The sequence below is a fragment of the Aspergillus melleus genome, assembly GCF_016097325.1.
Source record: "Aspergillus melleus strain CBS 546.65 chromosome Unknown contig3, whole genome shotgun sequence".
Classification (NCBI taxonomy): domain Eukaryota; kingdom Fungi; phylum Ascomycota; class Eurotiomycetes; order Eurotiales; family Aspergillaceae; genus Aspergillus; species Aspergillus melleus.
Genome location: NW_025763372.1, coordinates 1,894,991 through 1,913,849, shown reverse-complemented (window position 1 = coordinate 1,913,849; position 18,859 = coordinate 1,894,991). Strand labels below are relative to the sequence as shown.

Here is an 18,859-nt window from a genome sequence, read left to right as displayed (position 1 = left end):
CAGCATGCCATCATTGATCGTCGTGTCATGCAGCAGGTCCGCAGTGGAGTCCTCATTTTGGATCCTGAAAACCTATGCACGAGGTGAATGGGTGAACCAAAAAAAAAAAAAAAGATAAAGCAAGCAGATAAACAAGGTATAGGGAAATGAGAAAAAGATGTAAAACTCTCAAAAAAACAAGGGAATAAAAAACGGACTTGAAGAATCAATTCTCAAATCTCACGTCTTCCTTTTTTGTAGTCGGGTTACCTCGCCCCAATCCCATACATCCCGTAATTTCCTCCGCGATCGGGTAGAGGTGTCGATATTTTCGAGACATGGTCCTTCAAAATGACCAACGCCAGTCGTCAGCAAGGTAGAACTCTCTCAGAACTCCGGTGAGTGTCCTACCTTCTTCCGCTTTTTCTTGCCCATACCCTCGCTGTTGGAATAAAAGGCACCGTCGTCATCGTCATCCGCATAGCCTTCGCCGTATCCAACGTAGCTGTTCTCTCCGTAATGCCTCTTGCGACCTCGGCTGGGTCGGGCCCGGTCCGCGTCAGAGGCCGTCGTGGCAGTAGGCGTGCCGTTGGGTTGAGTAGGAGCTCGAGCATTGTTCGGAAGTGCGCCCGCCTTCTTGCTGCTCTCCCCACTGCCGGCATGTTTCGATGGTTTCTCATGTCCTAACAGATCCTCCCAGTGATCATTGTTCGGGATCGGCCCGGGCTCCATGTGCATCGCCTTCATGTGCAGTTTCTGCAGCGCTGAATCCATATCCGCCATTTTGATTTCCTTCCCGTATACCTTCTGGTTTTGCCATTCCTCCTCCGGCCACATCGTTAGATGTCGCAGTGTGCCGGGCGCCCCGGCAGGTTCGTGTTTCACCGCTTTGTTCCGTCCGGCCAGACCGAGCCCCTTGAGCTTTCCTTCATAGGATTTCCTGAGTCTGTTAATCTTTTCGCCTGTTACCGGATCCATCCTTGCCACCGATTTCGCAACCGGACCTAGCCCGTACAAAGAAACCAGATCTAGTGATGGGTCTGGACCAGTCGCGACATGGGCTGCAGAATTGGTAAAGCAAAAGTGTTAACAGAACCTCATCCAAAAGAAGACCAGAAAAACAAAGAAAGGAACAAAGATAAAGAGACAAAGGGCACGCTCAAATCACAGGAGAACTGCTTCAGTCACACCAATTGGGGAGCTCTTACAGCTTTTGCAAAGATGATAGGCCGAAGTGAATTCCTTCTGCAACGATTCTAAGCTGAATATATCCGGGTTGGACGGGGCGGCCGGTTGTGGGTCAATGTCCATAGCGCTGTCGCCATGACTCGATAGGTTTGAATCGCCCATGCTGGTAGGATCGCGCATCCCTAGGTCCGTCATTGCATCGCCCGGATTCCGATCATGATCAGTGCGTCTATGTTCTGGTTGCCGAGTGGAGGTTGAAGAAACCCCGGACTTGTCTGCGTGATCGGGATCGTCGACCGAGGTGGCGCCGGTGAAGTGGCCACTGACGCTGCTCGCGGGCGTGGGGAATGAATTGGTCGCACCTACTGTGGGCTGTTGTGAGGCCTGAGTGGACATCGGAGCAGAGGAAGGAGGTGAGGAGAGGTTCGTAGGTTGAGACGTTGCCTGGCTAGGTGATGCTTGCGAGGATGCGAAATTGGAGGCATAGTTCTGAGCGCCTACCGACATCAACGGAGGGGATGTCGGAGTCTGGGGAGTTGGCTCGGAGGGAATGATCGAGGGCTGGTTCTCCTTGAGAGACCCGGCGGCGGGAGACGATGGTGATGGAGGCTCAAGTCGGAAAGATGCCGAGGCGCGATCAGACATGGGAAAGTCTCAAGGGAAGAGACAGAGGACGGAGAGAGAGAGAGAGGAGGGAGGGGGGATTTGGCGGAGGGCGAGAGAGGATGGCCGAAGCCCGAACGACCTTCAAAAAGGGACCCGTAACCTTATAAAAAGGAGGTTGATCGAAGAATCGGGGAGTATTTCACGGATAGGGTGGTGTTCAGGGTTGATTTCAAGGTCGGGAGGTCTGGAAGAGGGGGGGAGGCTGGAATTCCGGTCGAGGATCGCTCAGGCGGACGAGCTGGACGTTCCGACCGGTTAAAAGTCACGCATTCCAATGAGTCGAGTTTGAACCACCCTCAAGGGTTGGCGAAGAGGGAGGCAGCAGAGAAGGGAGGGGAAAAGTAGGCGAAATGAAAGAGCGGAGGGAGGTTGGTCTGGGGTTGGAAGGATGTCGGCAAGTTCAGAACGAGTTGGTGGTAGTAGTTGGTATTTGGTAGGGTTGGGATTTTGGGGTGAAGAGAGCGCAGGCCTTTGGGGATCCGCAGAGCAGAGGAGAAAGAACGGGCGGCTTCTTTGGTCGCGGATGACGGCAGCCGGCACGTGACGGCGCTTGGCCTCGCGTTTCGCCGCCCGTACCGTACCGTACGCCCCGTATTGTCCCGGTATTTCGCCCGAAGGTCCCTGACTAAGCGCCTCGACTTCTTTGTCGCCATACGTCTCCGGTCGATCGCCGCGAACCATGGGTCCCCCTTTCAATGGTCAATGAACTCAAGTTAAGGTCTTCTGATTCACTGTTTGATCGGCCGAATCGATCGAGTCATACCAAATGCACAATGGTCATGTATTGTAAAACTACTGATCCAAGATAAAGCCGCTCAGATACTCGTCAAGCATGAAAGAAAAGCAAAGAAAGCAAAACCAAACAAAGAAGAACATCCCTTCCAAATGACAAAGCACGCTCCAACACCAAATGCAGACGTTGTCTCATAAACTACCAATCCCAACGGCCCAAGGGTATTATATCCCACCGGGCTGATACGATCCCTTCTTGGCGCATCGAGCCTGGCTGCACCTACCTACCGATATCTACTTGTCAAGATTCGAATTGCTTTCGACAAAGAAGAACGAGGAAGGAAATGAAAAGCAAACGCTTAGGTCTGATAAAACGTCCCCGTCTCGCGCATCAGCTGGGCCGAAACGTCCGGAATGTTTTGTTCCAACGAGGCCATCAATTCGATTTGTTCCTGCTGGCTGAGTGTCCGTCCGCGCCAGGACGGGGTGGGCAATGCGCCGTTGAAATATTGCGAATATTGATTCCCCATCATGCCCATCCAGTCCATCGGATCCACCTGCGTCTCGACGTATGCTAGATGGCCCGGAGTCGAGGAGCCGAGGGTGAAGTTCGGGTCCCAGCCTTGTACGCGTGGGATGACGGTCGGGAACGGATTGTGTGGGGTCTCCGGATCAAATGCCAACCCCGAAAAGGACGTGGGCGCTTCACTGTACGGCGGAGTGGTATAAGGGGTAGGCGTGGCGGTGGATGAGGGTGGCAGTGGTGGCGCGGCTGCTGGCGGCGGTTGGGGTTGCTGGAGCTGGGGCTCCCACAGAGTGTACTGCGGCGCCTTCAGCGATTCGATTGTTGTGGAGGATGCCGGGGAAGCTTGCGTGTACGAGTACGCCGGCTCTGCAGAAGGGCCTCTCGATAAGGTTCCCGAGGACAGACTGTCGGGATTCGAGCACTTGCCGGCCCGGGCGTTTTGGGACTGGAACGAAGTGGTCGTGCTTGCGGGACTCGAGATTGATGGGGGACTCGTCACGTCTTGAGAGGAGGTGGGGGTGGCATGGTTGGAGGGTGATTGGACGACGAACGATTCTTCGGTAGTATATGCCTTGAGGCATGCGGTCACAAGATTTTTGTAGAGCAGCAAGGCCGATTCGACGCCTGGCCATCGCTCCGCGGCAAGCACGATACCGTCGAGTGCTATATCGAGGTGACGTTGGACTTCCTCAATGGAGTGTTCCTTGCGAATTTCGGGATAAGAAAGAGACCAGAGAACGGTGTTGAGGGCCATGAACAATGATTGAGTGAAGATCCACGTCAGATCCACCGACCCTGTCGCGATCTGCTCTCGTTGCATTGCGACGTTGAATATCGATGCTTCGTAGCACCTCCGCGCCGCATACAACGAGGGCTCGGGTATCTGAGGCGAGGGCCGGAACATAAACACAATCATCGTATTTCGCCGGCCAAGAAACCTAAGCAAAAAGTCATTCGGATTAGCCAGCCAGAACGGGAAATCAAGCCCGACGATGTGATTCCGTACCATGTTTCACTGAGACCGCTTCCCCCGTCGTTCTTCGGACAGGAGGCCACCCAGTGATCAAGTTTGTCGAGCATCTGAGAGAACCACGGGTCCTGATCGTCGGTGGGTGTATCGCGTTTGTTCAGGTAGAGAGTCCGTCTAATCTCCGCTTGGAGCAGTCGCATTTTGAAGAAGTGAATCGCGATACATTTGGCGAGTTTGGGGGACCCGGGCAGGATGCCCTCCGGCGTGATGCAGTCATCGTCCACCAATTCAAAGAACTTGACCCTTCGCATATAATCGTGGTCGACCGAATAGCAACTGGGACGACCAAGGCTGTGAGAGAGGCCGAATTCCATCGACGTGACAATCCAGAAGAGCCTTCTCCGCATATCAATTTCCAGGGGATTGGGTCTCTGTCCGTCGGAAGCTCCCGTGATCAATTCCTCGTCGGTCAAACCTAAGTCCTGACATAGTTTGACCGCCATACCCACGACCCAGTAGGCTGCAGTTCTCGTGGGGGTCAGTAGGGAATATTGCCCGATAAGAACCAAGCACTGCAGCGATTTTAGATCCATTCGTTTCAGAGACGATTCCAAGTAAGGTAGCGCTGCGAGATAATAGCTATCGGCCAGCCCTGCGTAGGTCGGGCCCATTTTTTGCATGCTAATTGCAATGACAATTCGCAACTGGAAGTTCTCGCAGGGATCGTCGGAACCGTTAAAGACATTGTCTACCTCCTGGCGAAATGTCGGAAGGTGTAACGTCGGAAGCATCGCTTGCGCTAAGGTACCGATCAGCTCAGATGTTCCTCGGTAGCGACCGGAGGAGGGGACAGAGCACCTACCCTTGACTACAAACACGTCGACAAGTCGGTCGGTCGACTTCCTTGCGGGGAGATTGGGTTGAGGGATCGAACTGATCATGGGGTATACTTTCGACGTCGGCTTGGAGCTTTCCTCTTCAAAGGCCAGCTTGATCTCCTGCGCGGTCAACTCCGGGACGACGTCTTTGATACTCTTCGAATCGGTGTTCTGTTTGGCCATTTCCATGACCAAGCGGGTGATTGCGATGCCACTCGACGGTCCCAGGAACCTTGACTCGTCATTCTCCTTGAAGCGGATGCGACCCGCCCCGCGGACCATCAGTTCGGCATCTGCGGCATGTTGGAAATCTTTCTCGAGCTCCGCCAGCTCTTTTTCTAGTACGCGGGCTTTTTCGCGAAGGGAGACAATATACGTCCGAGGGATGGTGCATTTCCGCGAGGAATCGAAGTAGACGCATTTGGCATTGCTGCGTTCGCACGGGGCGCATCTTGGGATTCCGGGGTCACATCTAGATTTGCGCTACGGGCCGATGTTAGCAGAGTTCGACCAAAAAAAAATCCGAGTGGGATGTAATGCTGATAAAATGCGGGGAGGGATTGAAAGGTCATGGTAGGCGGAAGTTCAGATCGTGATTCAAGGGGTGGGCGGAGAGAGAAGGGACTGTACCTGTCTACACCTCGTACAGGCCGTTAACGTGTGCGCGATCCGGCCATCCGGGGCATCGTCGGATTGCTGAGATGATCTAGAAGACGGTTTCTTCCACAGATCCATGAATTGGAGGCGTGAGCCCGTTGGATTTAGTTGGGGGTCCATGGCTGTCGAGGTCGGTCGACGGCCCCCAAGTTCAGGGGGGAGATTTTTGTCGATGGAGGGGAGTGAGAAGTATCCCCCGCGATCGCATGAGATTCTTGTCGGTTTCCGAAAGGTCAAATCAACCGGAGTCAGAGACGGAATAGAGCATCTAAGGCAGTCGACAGTCGGTATGGGATCCGGTGAGACAGGACTTCCGACATGTTCAGAGGCCGACACGACCAAGCCCAGCTGCGAGGAGGCGTAGGCGGTGATACCAGGACGAGAACATTAGGTGCGCGCACAGGCTCTCGGAGGGATGCGTTAGGCGGACATCAATCACTTGGGCGGATCGACGGCGTTAAGGGAGGAGAGTGGATGACGGACGACTACCGACTATCTAAATGGCAGTAGTTGGGATATAGTCCAGCGGTTAGGGAGTGAGAAATGGGGAATAATCAGTTGGTTACTAGTAGGTTAGGGTAGGTTAAGTCTGGAGATTCCTTTTCGTCGTAAAAGACTAAGGATCGGAGACGAAACGGAGTTGAAATGACAAGGGCATCCTCGGTCCAGTCCCGCCTGGATCGACAAACGCGCTAAGAGCCAAGGGCATGAAATGATGACGACCCGTGATTTCCTGCAGGAAGCTCGAGGCAGTCGATCTGGTATCTGCGATCGACCGGAATTCTTGATTTTCTTTTTCGTTTTCACTCGTACTCGACCGATGTCTATTCTATCACATCTTAATGATCTTATACTCCAGACGATCGGGGCTTTGATCTGGAAAGGCCGGATGTGGAGAGGATCGGCGTCACGTTACCCTCCCTGGTCGATGAGTAATCCATCTTCCAACTGCCCTGGATTCCTTCCTTGGCAATTATGTACCAGGTAGTAAAAGGGGTACTCCGGTGTACTGTCGATTGCAACTGCGTCTGGGAGAATCAGATGTGTTCAAAATGCAATCCTCCAGTGTAGAAGTGTAGGGTACATACTCAAGTTGTACTGACCTCCAACAGACCAGGAGCCTCGCCAAGACTTGCAATTACGCCGGAATTGTCTACGCATTCATCATATGCACGAGTGTCCTAATTCTCTAATCTCTAGTATCTTTCTCTGGTTTTCCCGGATCCTGGTTGCCTTCAAACTGGAAATCTTCTCCCTTCCGACCCATCAAGAAGATGGTGGGGAGGGCAAGTGGGGGTCCGACGTGAGGGGATCTTACCGTACCGTACCGCTTTCCTGGGAACCCAATTCTGCCTAGCGACTTCTCTCCTCCCATTCCTCTCTCTGTCTCTTCATCATCTTGCCTTACCCACTTGACTTGTACCTTACTTTATTGTTGCCTCTCTTGTTTATTGCTATTTTTCTTTTCTTTATTTCCCTCTCTCGGGAGTTGTCTCGCCTTTTCCCAGGTCAGCCTTTTTCGGAGTAGTACCTAGTTATCACCTAGATGTCTAGCTAATGTAACGTTTAGTCATTTCATCCGCCCACACTCGGAAATGACATCTCTACGCCGATAATCTGCCTGGTCTGTGGTCGCATTAAGCCTCTGCAAACGACGGCCTACTCGTTATTAGGTGAGTGTACCTGCATTACACGGCCACCGTCCGGGTTGAGATCGACGTATAACCTTCTTGCCCCGGGCTCTGATGCTCCGCCTCCTTTCGAGGCCTTGGGTGTCCGGCTCATCTCCCACATGCACCGGACTAGTGCTGATCCCGGACGACACCTCGTCTAGGTCCTGCTAGGTAGAATAATCCCTAGTTTCTATCCTATAGTGCAATACATCCTGAATTGGAAATAATTCTGTCGGGTAGGTAGATCCGTTTCGACGTATAACATCCCATAGACGCATCGTGCCCGAGGTTTTCGGTGGTACTCACTACCTATCTAGGTAACATGCAAGACCAGCATGTCGACTAATTCATTCCTGGACAAACCGTTGCTCAAAGTCAGCCGACCGGTGGCTGCATGCTCAAGATGTCGAACGGCTAAGATCAAATGTGACGGGAAGCTGCCGGCTTGTTCCGCTTGCGAGAGGGTGGGCAAGGCCAACACCTGCTCCGGCGCCAGTGACGAATTTGCCCGAGGGAAAGAGAGAAGCTACGTTGCGTCCTTGGAGGGCTATTGCGAACGACTTGAGAGCAGAATCGAAGACCTACGGCGCCGTAAAGAATCCCTATCCACCGACGAGTCGGGGTACGTACGGCAAAGCTCGATAACCTCGCGCTCATCCGCCGATCCTGTCGGGCACGCGCATCGGAAAGAGGTGTCCGATATCGATGATCTAGTAGGAGACTTTGGTTTCCTGTCAGTACGACCCATTTTGTGTGCCTCTCGTAAAGAAGGTGAACCCCTCTAACATTTGGATGCAGGTCTGTCAATGCGACCTCTCGGGATTTCAATGGCATCCAGTCCAACACGTCCTTTGCCAACCTTCTCCTGTCTCTGTCTGTTGCCAAACCCATACCCAAGCAGTCGAGCCAGCTACTCCCCGCACGTCACGAAATCACCTCGCTTTTGCAACACTACTTCGACACTTTCTTCACCCAATTGCCCTTTTTTGCCGAGACGGGATTTTGGACCTCGGTGGATATTGTCTACCAGGCCGGCGGCCGTTTCGCAAAGCCCATCGACCATTGGTTTTTACGAATGGTCTTAGCCATCACGTACGCGTCGATATCGTATCAGTTCGGCGACCAGAACTACCAGAATGCCATGTCCTTGGCTTCTTCGGCTTTGGATTATGCCGAGGACGTCCTGCAGCCAGGGTCCATCGCCGGCGTCCAGGCGATACTGCTACTTGCTCAGTATTCACTCGTTGACCCCAAACATTTTCGGTCCTGGTACCTCGTGGGTATGGCCGGCCGGGTTATGGTTGATCTGGGCTTGCACCAGGATCCACCGTCCGATGTCCCCGTGTCAGACGAGCAATTAGACCTCCGCCGTCGGGTATGTCATAGCGTCTTTTCCCTGGACAGGTATGTTTGAACCCCGGATACCACCTCTCCCAAAGGCTCTAGGAAGCTGACTCAGACCAAACAGGAGCGTCAGTACCGCGATGGAGCGGACCTTCTCGTTTTCCGACGACTCGGTCAACGTCGCTTTGCCGTCGGCGCCAGGTAGCGGATCGACCGAGCAGAGCCACATCTTCTTACACCGTTCGGAGCCGGCATGGCACCTGGTCAAAATTCGGCAAATTCTGTCGGCGGCTTATCAGAGAAAATATTTCAACGTGTCGGATTCTGTCCCGCATTGGCTCGCATCCAACTGGACGCTGTTCTCGAGGACGCGCGAGTGGTTCGACCATACCCCCAAGGTCGTCCCCCGCTACTTTCCCATGCTATATAAGTTGGAGCTACTATACACGAACGTGATGATCCTGTCGCCCACCAGTCAATATTCGACTCTGTGCGACTATGACAAAGTCCTGTTGTTTGATCGATGCATCCAGTACATCGCCGAACTCCACCGGATTCTGCAGAACGACAGCTGGCTGCCATATATGACCTTCCTCGATATCCAACGAGCATACCAGGTGGGCCAGCGCTTCATCGACCTCGTTGCGCGGGATTTTGACTTCGTGCTGAGCCCATCCGTGCCGGAGCTTCCGCCGCTGCCCTACGAGACGCTTACGCCGCCGAACTTAGAAGTTGATCGCACCATCAACTGCCAGGGCCGGGCCATGGAATGTGTGTTTTTCACCCAGAACATTCTGCAGTTTGGCGTGAGAAAATGGAAGATTACCGAACTGTTTGACACATTTCAACATCAGTCGACTTGGCTCCGGGGCCAACTTATGCAGCCATCGGTCGCCTACTTGCCGGCGTCTGGAGCTTATGTCTCCGGTCCATTGCCTGCCGCGGGGGCAGGATATGGCGGGTATTAGCCATACACACCGTAGAAATCTGAAGGATCAAAATCTCGGACTATCAGTCACGCTATTGGTCGAGGCGGAATACGCCATGTAGGTCAGAGCCTGGACATCGGCGAGCATGACGGGCTGCTTCTTTCTAGTGAATATGACAATTGCCCAGGTTGTTGGAACAGGTCGCCCTTGAAGGGAATGGCGGGGGTCATTTGTATTAAGGATGTGATCTGAGGCGAGTGAATGTGATGAGTAACGGTTGTTAAACAAGGCTGCTACATGGTGGGCCGGTGGAGGGGCCCATGGAGGGCCATGTTGTTTAATTTAGTTTCCGTGTCTTGCGGAAACAGGTTCCGGTCAGCCCTACGGACGACGTGCCTTGAAGAGCAGCGAGCATGGCCTACACTACAGCATATTCCAGTTTAAGCTGTATCTGCCTGCATGGGAGGAAGCAGAGGGTATGGCATTGCTAAGATCAGCGGTGAGAGTGACTACCTAGTACGGTGTACGGAGTATGTGTACCCAAGGAAGCCTTCGACAGAGGGATCAAAATAAAAAAAATAAAAATGATAATTCACAAAAAAAAAAGTATATAATGAAAGAGCAAGAATTATATTCATCCAAACAAATCAAAACTTGATTGTAGCGATGAACGACATGAAACGCGGTGCCTGACGTCAGCGTGATGCGAGTCGAGAAGCTCAAGGGGGTCCGGCCGGGTCGCGCTTGCTTTTCCTGGCGCCACTTACTGAGTATCTCTTCTCTAGTACTGCAGTCTAGTACCTCCGTTTTCCTGGCGCGACCCGTGGTTCTGGCTTGCTTTCCCCCTTCATCAGTATTCAGTTCACCGTCAGGAGTCAGGACTCATGGAACCCTCAGATAGAGGAATTTGTGTTAGTCATCGCCCACCGGATCAGCATCGATCAACGATAGTCGGAAGTTAAGAGCTCCTCGCCGACTGCGCATCTTTCTCCATCGAGTATTCCGTCGAGTTGGTCCCGAGGGGACAACTTTATTCTATTTCTGGGGGCAAAAATTGACCCAAGTGAGTCGTCATGCACTACAGCACTAGGCCAAGTCGATGTGATGGTGATGATCTCATCGACCGCGACTCGATTCGGTGTCCCAATTGTGCTGCCTGATCATTGGTGAAGATCTTCAGGGACCAAGCCGAGTTCGGTGTGCGACGCCCTTTTTGCTGGCCCAGATCATGATCATATTCATTTTCATGGCCGGTCGCTGGTCGCTGGTCGCAAACCCTCACGACACGGTGACGTCAGGCTGGCTGCTCTCGAACGTTGCTATATGAACTCAACCCTTCCATCCCTCCTTCCTGCCCCCGAATCCGACTATTGAACCTCTTAATTCTTCGCACCACGTCTCTTTCCTTTCCTGGACACCTCAGATTGCTTCCCTGCTGGTTCCGTGGTTTGCGCCTCTCCCTCACATTCTCCCTTGCCCATTCCGGTGATACCCCAGCGACGCGTCCCTTGACTTCCCTTCCTCCCTTGTATCGCACCTTAATCCTCGTCGTCGCTCCATTTCTTTCGGAACCGTCTGTTACTGTAAACGTAATCTGATACATAATACCCCTGGTGCTTTTCTTTTTCTTATTTCTTTTTATTTTCTCGTTTGACATCCTCTTTCCTCCAATCGTTGGTATCACAAACTCGTCATCATGCCGGCTGGAGTCAATCGTCCCACCGATACGAAGTTGAAGGAGAAGGTATGTGCATGCGTGTCTGGATTCCTCTGAGGACTGTCAATTGATTCAATATCGTGCCTCAGGATATCAACCAGAAGCTGCAGCTATATGGCATCTATCAAGGTAATCCCGGCGCACGAGTCGTGCATCTGAACCCCATCGCTGACACCTTGAAACATAGCCTTCAAGAATGGAAAGCTCCCATCGGTAAGTACTCCAATGGAATCACCATTTGAAGTTCAATTATTCTAACTACTGCCCCGTCTTGTAGAACAAACAATGCGACATTGCCTTGAACAGCGCCCTGAATTCAAAGGCGCTCTCGTCGCCCCCTAAAGAGCTCTCAAAGGAGGGCCAAGTCCTCGTGCAAGACCTGCGAACAGTCATTGAACAGGCGAAGAAACTCATCCTGAGCAAGAACGAGGGCCAGTTGCTCCAGGAGTTCATCTGGCAGGCCGAGCACATCTCCGCCGAAGATGTGCAGGAGAAACCGAATGTGCCCGTGGACAAAGAATCGGCTCAACAGGATGGCCAGAAGGCATCTGAAGGACTGAAAACTTTGGGAACACTTTTGATCACCAACGGCGAATTCAGAAAGCTCCGTAGGTGAAATCGATCACCACACCGTTGCACAGCGATACTAACGATCGACAGTGAACGACGCTTGGATCATTGCTCGCGACATTGCCGGTGACGCCTCGCAGAAGGCCGCCAATAAAGTCCGCCCGTCGGAAGAACAGCTTTCCCAAATTGATGAGCCGGCCGAGGAAAATGTGTGGCATGAGAAGCCGGATTTCGCAAAGCACAAGGAGGAATTCACGTCGCGCTTCAAGAAAGCTAAGCCTGCCGTAAGTGCAATCTCTCCAACGTAGCGTTACGTTGGCTGATTCGGCCCCTCTCATCAGGCTCAGCAACAATATGAGGAGATAGGCGACACTGCCATGCAAGCGGCAACAGGAGTTCGTAACCCGGAGACACCGGCTGATTTCGATGGTCGTTCTGGTGCTGTCGCAGGCGCCGAGGAAGCCAAGCGAAGAGTCTCCGACAACGTCTCTGAGAGTACCAAGTCTCGTGCTCGTGACTATGCCGACCGCACCAAGGACTACATGGCGCAGAAGATGCCCAAAGAGCGTCGCGAGCAGCTCATTTGGCGATTGAAGAAAATGGTTCTTGAAATCCAAGGCCGCGCTGATTGTGAGTCCACTTGGGGAATCTCCTGCACACGTACGCGCTTGAAACTGACGGAAATCCCAAAATGATAGATCAACAAGCTATCCAGGCTTTGCTTGACCTCGCTAGTAAATATGGCAGCACTGGCAGGCACATGTCACAGCAGGGTGCTGGTGCTGTTAAGGGCATTCGAGGCGGGGAGAAGGTCCAGACCATGGAGACCAATCTCAGGGTATGTTCAGCTGCCTCCTTCGTTGTTGAACAAAGTCCGTGAAACTGACATTTTGTAGATTCTGATTGAACGATTCGCCAACAGTACTTCCCTCGATGACTTCTTCGACTCGTTGGAGATCATCTACCGGGATGCGGATAAGGATCCAGAACTCAAGGGATGGTTCAAAAACATCGACACCTTTTTCCGGTGAGTAGCCACCCACCCCCGGTCATCGTCAGATAAAAGTCTAACAGGCGTAGGAAAACCCTCCAGGAGCAAGGCTACGTTATGCAGGATGACTGCGACCGACAATGGGACCAATTGGCCGATCATGGCCGGTACCTGCTGCGTGAGCGATACAGGGACCATACCAACCGCGTTCTCGACGAGATCAAATTCATTGGTGTTGAATTCACCAAGGACCCACAGAACAAGGCTTTCGCTGATTCCATGGACAAGCTTTTCCTGGACCTTGGCCGCGATGCGAATGGAAATGTCGCCTTCAAGAGCCACTTGCTGAAGGATATCAGGGATGTGATTCTTCCAGGAGCGTTTGAGAACGTCCGATACGTGCCTATCCCCCGTATCGAAGTGTCCGACCCAATGGCCGACGTCGTCGTTGAGAACTTGGTGATCGAAAGTGACAACCTGATGCCGAATGTCGTGGAGTTCGGCAGTGACAACTACTTCCGCTGGGGCCGCAAGAAGATCAGCAACAAGCACGACAACAAGATTATGATCTCGGTGTCCGGCATCCAGGCTGACCTGAGAGATGTCAGCTACCACATCAACAAGAAGCAGGGCTTCCCCTCCATCACCGATACCGGTATTATGGACATCTTCCTTGGCGGCGAAGGCTTTGGCTTCAAGATCGCTGCTTCCACTGCTCACAAATCTGACCGTCAAAACTTTGTTAAACTGGACAAGGTGACGGTCAAGATTACCGATCTGAACATCAAGCTGAAGAAATCTAAGCACAAGGCTCTCTTCACCATCTTCAAACCCATGCTCTTCCGCACGGTCCGCCCCGTTCTACAGAAGGTTCTCGAGGAACAGATCCGGGACGCTTTCACCCGCGGCGATGCCTTTGCTTACGAGGTCCACACCGAGGTTGAGCGCGCCAAGGAAGCTGCCCTGAACGATCCTGCCGACGCTCCTAACATCTATAGCCGGTACGTGGATGCCGTCCGGGCTCGTATGGATCAGAAGAAGCGTCAAGCCCAGCAGGCCGCCCAGCAGGCCGCCCAGCGCGATACTAAGGTTCAAACGGCAACCACCATGCACGACTCCTTGTTCCCTGACATTCACCTACCGGGCGGTATCTCGTCCAAGGCTACCGAATACAAGGAACTTGCCCAGAAGGGTGATCGCTGGGAATCACCCATCTTCACCATCGGCTCAGCTTCCGAGTCCACGGACATTCCTAGCCTGGCGGACATCACCCGCAAGCCTCATCCTAAGACGCAACCCCAACTGTCTGACACAGGTCACACCAACGGTACTACCGCTACCAACGGTGCCACCCACGGCGCCACTAACGGTGCGGCCCACCGTGCGACCAACGGTGCCGCCAACGGCGCGAGTAAAGGATACATCGGCTCGCATGGCTTATCCGACGAAATGGACCAGGCCTTCAGCAACGGTGCTAATACCTCGAAGACCACTCAATCGCAGGGACCGACTATCCCAGGCTCGGAGACGGCTTTCAACCCTCAGACAGCGTGAGGGAGGGCTAACTTGAACCGAACGACTTCCTAAAAGGAAACCGAGAAGATCGCACACGACGTTGGTGTTTTGATGGATTTTATGCTTATTCTTGCTTACTTGATATCCTGTCTTGTATGGTCCTGTTTCATTTAACTTTGCGCTTTTGTGTTCCAGTACAAATGTCTTAATTCGTCCTGTGTTTATTCAAATTCACTCGACTCGAGACTGTCTAGTACAACAGTATGACGATAATTCCTGTGGCTACTGTCATATTAATGTGTCTAAATAATATGCCTCTCTAATTTCCATTTGTTTTGACCTACTGGCTGCGCACTGGGCATTAGTATCTATCAGTATAACAAACCGCCTATACGAACAAGGTAAGCACGTGAAATCCATTTTTCCATCTATATACGACCGCCCAAGCCACCCTCTAAACAATTATTTTAAACCAAATAACCCAGACATCTCAGTTGTTTTCATTCCTTCATTCCTCGTTTGTGATCCCTCATTTAAATCGAAACCGACTCTGTTCGAAAAAAGAAAACTTCTCTCGTATAGATCCGTCTTCCGGACCAAAAGAAAGACAAGATGCTAGTCTACATCTGTTCGAAGTACTTCTCCCATCCCAGCTCCTGCATCTTAGTCCCCTTCAGGTCCATGTTCTCCGTGCGCGCGTTCTCGGCGTAGGCCTCCACCTTGCGCTGGATGGCGGGGTCGAAGGAGCCGAGGATGCGAGCGGCGAGGAGCGCGGCGTTGATGCTGTTGTTGATGCCGACGGTTGCGACGGGGACGCCTGTATTTTTTTTTTTTTGGTTAGATTGTTGGTATGTTGATGGAGGGCTTTTGAATGTAAATGTGGATGGGGAAGGTAGAATGGAGGGGGTGGAGAGAGGCACAAGGGAAGAGGGGGTATTTATACCTCTAGGCATCTGGACGATGCTGTACAGACTGTCCACTCCGTCCAAGGAGCTGCCCTTCACCGGCACTCCGATGACCGGGAGAGTGGTATGCGCAGCGGCCATGCCGGGGAGATGGGCGGCGCCGCCGGCAGCGGCGATGATGACCTTGATGCCGCGGGCGGCGGCACTGGCGGAGTACTCGGCCATGAAGGTCGGGGTGCGGTGGGCGGAGGTGATGTCGACGGCGGGCTCGATGCCGAAGTAGTCGCGCAGCAGCTTGAGGCCGGGCACCAAGGTCTTGAGGTCGGAGTCGGAGCCCATCATGACGGCGACGGTCGGGGCGGGCTTAGACGGGCCGGACGCCTGCGGCTGCGTCTTGACGTCGCTGCGCTGGGCGCGGATCTTGTCGACGACGTCGATGAGCGGTTGGATGTGCGTCTCGGCCTCGTACATGGACGGGGCGGTGACGGTCACATGGCCCATCTTGCGGCCGGGTTTGGCGGCGCCCTTGCTGTACAGGTGGATGCTGGCGTTGGGGATGGAGAGGGCGGCCTCGGCGACCTGGAGGTGGGTGTCCGGGGCGGCGCCGCCGATGATGTTGAGCATGATGGAGGGCTGGCGGAGCTCGAGGCTCTGCGGGGGGATGGGGAGGTCGAGGATGGCGCGGATGTGGGTATCAAATTGGGATAGGGGGCAGGCCTCGATGGTGTAGTGGCCGGAGTTGTGGATGCGGCTGGCAATCTCGCAAAGGAGCAGGCTCTCATCGTCGAGCAGGAACATCTCGACGCCGAAGACACCCTTGCCGTCGAAGGCTGCGACGGCCTGGCGCGCCAGCTCCTGCGCTTTGCGGTTGATCGCGTCCGAGACGTTGCGCGCGGGGGCGTACACGAGCTTGCATATCGAGTCCTCCTGGACGGTCTCGACCGTGGGGTATGAGAGCACTTCATCCTTCGTCTTCACGACCATGACGGCGAGTTCCTATAGTGGGACGGTTTAATTAGATGTTTGCGGTCACAGAGGGAGAGGGAGGGGCGTGGGCTAACCATCTTGAAATGAGCCCATTTCTCGGCGTATAGAGGACGGTCCTTGAGAGCTTCGAGCGCTTCGGGGATATCGGCTTTGGAGTTGACGCGGAAGTTGCCTAGGAATCGGGTCCTGTTAGTCGCAAGTCCCAATACTTGGGAGGTTGCATAGGTGTATGGGGTGTATATGACTCACCACGTCCGTCGTACGCCATAGTCTTCGACTTCAGCATGAGAGGGTACCCCAGCTGCTCACCGACGGCAGCTAGATCCTCAGGGGTGTTGTTGACCAGCTCGCGATGATCCGCCATGGGGATGCCATACTTGCGCAGGTGTTCCTTCTGGTTGAATTTGTTCTGGATGGTCCGAATGGCCTGCCAGCTGGGCTCCACCCGCACCTGCGACGCAATCTCCTCCAGAGCGTAGGTGTCGACATGCTCAATTTCCGCGGTCACGACGTCGCAGGACTTCGCCAGCTCCCTCACGGACTCGTGCTCCTTAAAAGAACCGGTAACATGTCCGTCGTGGGCACTGATCTGCTTGGCCGGGGAATTCTCCGCATCGAGGACGTTGCATTGGATGTTGAGTCGGTTCGCCGATTCGACCAGCATACGGCCCAATTGGCCTCCTCCGAGGATGCCCACCTTGGGGGAGTTCCACATCGTGACAGAGGAAGAGGGAGACGAGCGAGTATAGTCCGGGGAAATCGCAATTGCGCGGGGCAACGAGGGTGACGAGAAGTGGAGGAGGCACAAGGAGGACGAGAGCGCAAATGCCCCTCTTCTCCGCCTTGGAAAAATCGGCCCGATAACCGTCACGTGCGCGCGCGATAAGCAGCTCGGAGGATCCGCATTTCCCTTCCTCAGCTTTCCCTTCGGCTCCTCCCTCTTTGCACCTCAACGCGTCGGGAGAATGTCTCTAGGTTGGTCCTGCCGCGGCACTTCCCCACACTTTCTGAATATCCCCGAGCTAATGGCTGTTCGTCACTTTTAGATGAAGAAACCCTAGAGACCGCCGTCAATGGCGGCTTGATGGACTTGTATGCTACACCTTCCCCTCTCCGACCAATGGGTCTGACCTGCGGCGTGATCGGGACGCGACGGGGAAATCTGACCAATTTCAATTAGGGAGAAATGGGACTCAATGGTTGAACCGTTGGTAGAACGATTGGAACATGTACGCGATTGCCCTTATCGAACCCTACCTGTCTTAGCGCCAGCTGACAATCCGACTAGATCGTCTTCAATGTCTTCCCCATGCCTCAAGTCCCTCCCCATGCGACAGTCTCGGCTGCTCCACTTCCCCGGGACTCCGGGTCAGAATCAATTCCTCCTACCAGCAGTAGTAATAAAGAGAACGCCACCCCGGCCGACTTCCAGACTCCGCCGCGACCTCTACCCACGGCATCATCGCTTTCGTCTTCGACCGAACGGGTGCCAGACTCCCAGCCTGAACCGTCTGACGAACCGGCAACAGACGCAGCCCTGCCCGCCCCGCTCCTCCTCTTACTAGACTCCATTCGATCGAACTTGCGGACGCTGTTCGCCTCCAAACCCCCTCATACGATCCAGAGACTCGCAGAGCTGATCCTCCGTCCCACTGCGCATTACCGAACCCTCCCCGCTTACCTCCGGGCTGTCGACCGCGTCGTCTCAGTGACCAGTAGCGCCGATGTTTTCCCGCTTCAGGTGCAAGAAGCCACAAGCCAGCCCAATGGCGTGATGAATGGCGGAGAAAGTAGCTTCCTGCTGCCAGACCATTCCTTGGGGAGTGATGAATCTTTGGGCGGCGCTCTACTCACACCAATCCCGTGGTTGAGTAATGCTGCATCGCCAGGAGTGGAAGATGCGGCCCTCGAGACCGAAGGTACCGATTGATTATCTGCCAGACCAGTGGATATACCTTAAGGACTTGCGACTAATGAGTGACCTAGGTGATGAATCGGTCTTTGCAGTTGCCCCAACCGAGCAGCCTATCCAACCAGAGTCGGAGTCGGAGTCTTCGGCTGTTACGACGCAAGAAACTACTCTCCCTCCTCAATCTGTCCCCTCCACAATAGAGAACCAAGCCATGGAAGGCACGGGGTCTCCGCCGGCCGACGCCTCGGAAGATGTGCCGCACGCGCGCGGTCCACGGGTCCTAGGCGTAGAGGATATGGGTCTCCAGGATGGCAAGGGAGTCAAAATGACCCTTCCAGCCGCTGAAGACAACTCTAGCAAGCAGTCCGACGACCAGCAAGAGCGGTCCGGCCAACCAGTCCCGGACAACGACACCACCAAACAAGCGACCGACAAGGAGGATGCCGACGGCGACGGAGACATAGTCCTCGGAGACATCCAGGGAGCAGGAGAACAACCGGCAGCGCCGGCTGAGAACCAAAAGTCAGACCAGTAGTTTTCAATGCCTATGTTTTGGTGGGGGGGGGTTGGTTCTTTCAGATTCACAGACCCAGGAAACCAAGCCAGAGACGATGATGATGAGCACTTGACCATTTCAAACTAAACTGTTCCTGTGTTGTTGATTTGCGATTCCTTGTTTTCTTTTTATATCATGATTGATGATCGGCAATGACTCGACTC

At 53.8% G+C, this 18,859-nt stretch overlaps 7 protein-coding genes across 7 annotated transcripts; 4 read left to right on the top strand and 3 right to left on the bottom strand.

Moving 5' to 3' along the window:
• Window positions 1–366: 366 nt before the first annotated feature.
• On the bottom strand, window positions 367–1,812 carry LDX57_005701 (uncharacterized protein; the record flags this gene model as incomplete). The annotated part of the gene is made up of 2 exons (XM_046087386.1): window positions 367–1,040; window positions 1,188–1,812. 2 exons carry the CDS (start codon window positions 1,810–1,812, stop codon window positions 367–369), a joined length of 1,299 nt encoding a protein of 432 aa, XP_045943353.1.
• A 610-nt stretch (window positions 1,813–2,422) lies between these two features.
• On the bottom strand, window positions 2,423–6,224 carry LDX57_005700 (putative C6 transcription factor). Its single transcript, XM_046087385.1, has 4 exons — window positions 5,570–6,224; window positions 4,924–5,422; window positions 4,098–4,860; window positions 2,423–4,029 (listed from the first exon to the last, which is right to left on the bottom strand). Exons 1-4 carry the CDS (start codon window positions 5,714–5,716, stop codon window positions 2,925–2,927), a joined length of 2,514 nt encoding a protein of 837 aa, XP_045943352.1. The 5' UTR covers window positions 5,717–6,224; the 3' UTR covers window positions 2,423–2,924.
• Window positions 6,225–7,604: 1,380 nt separating this feature from the next.
• LDX57_005699 (Zn(II)2Cys6 transcription factor) lies at window positions 7,605–9,581 on the top strand (the record flags this gene model as incomplete). The annotated part of the gene is made up of 3 exons (XM_046087384.1): window positions 7,605–8,002; window positions 8,068–8,673; window positions 8,738–9,581. 3 exons carry the CDS (start codon window positions 7,605–7,607, stop codon window positions 9,579–9,581), a joined length of 1,848 nt encoding a protein of 615 aa, XP_045943351.1.
• A 1,657-nt stretch (window positions 9,582–11,238) lies between these two features.
• LDX57_005698 (uncharacterized protein) lies at window positions 11,239–12,524 on the top strand (the record flags this gene model as incomplete). The annotated part of the gene is made up of 6 exons (XM_046087383.1): window positions 11,239–11,286; window positions 11,349–11,388; window positions 11,447–11,472; window positions 11,537–11,867; window positions 11,920–12,113; window positions 12,171–12,524. The coding sequence occupies 6 exons, from the start codon at window positions 11,239–11,241 to the stop codon at window positions 12,522–12,524; spliced, it is 993 nt and encodes a 330-aa protein (XP_045943350.1).
• Window positions 12,525–12,589: 65 nt separating this feature from the next.
• Window positions 12,590–14,374, top strand: LDX57_005697 (uncharacterized protein; the record flags this gene model as incomplete). Its single annotated transcript, XM_046087382.1, has 3 exons — window positions 12,590–12,667; window positions 12,726–12,856; window positions 12,910–14,374. 3 exons carry the CDS (start codon window positions 12,590–12,592, stop codon window positions 14,372–14,374), a joined length of 1,674 nt encoding a protein of 557 aa, XP_045943349.1.
• Window positions 14,375–14,955: 581 nt separating this feature from the next.
• Window positions 14,956–16,942, bottom strand: LDX57_005696 (phosphoribosylaminoimidazole carboxylase ADE2; the record flags this gene model as incomplete). The annotated part of the gene is made up of 4 exons (XM_046087381.1): window positions 14,956–15,152; window positions 15,279–16,236; window positions 16,302–16,399; window positions 16,477–16,942. The coding sequence occupies 4 exons, from the start codon at window positions 16,940–16,942 to the stop codon at window positions 14,956–14,958; spliced, it is 1,719 nt and encodes a 572-aa protein (XP_045943348.1).
• A 250-nt stretch (window positions 16,943–17,192) lies between these two features.
• Window positions 17,193–18,674, top strand: LDX57_005695 (uncharacterized protein; the record flags this gene model as incomplete). The annotated part of the gene is made up of 5 exons (XM_046087380.1): window positions 17,193–17,202; window positions 17,274–17,319; window positions 17,408–17,456; window positions 17,516–18,146; window positions 18,214–18,674. The coding sequence occupies 5 exons, from the start codon at window positions 17,193–17,195 to the stop codon at window positions 18,672–18,674; spliced, it is 1,197 nt and encodes a 398-aa protein (XP_045943347.1).
• Between the last annotated feature and the right edge of the window lie 185 nt (window positions 18,675–18,859).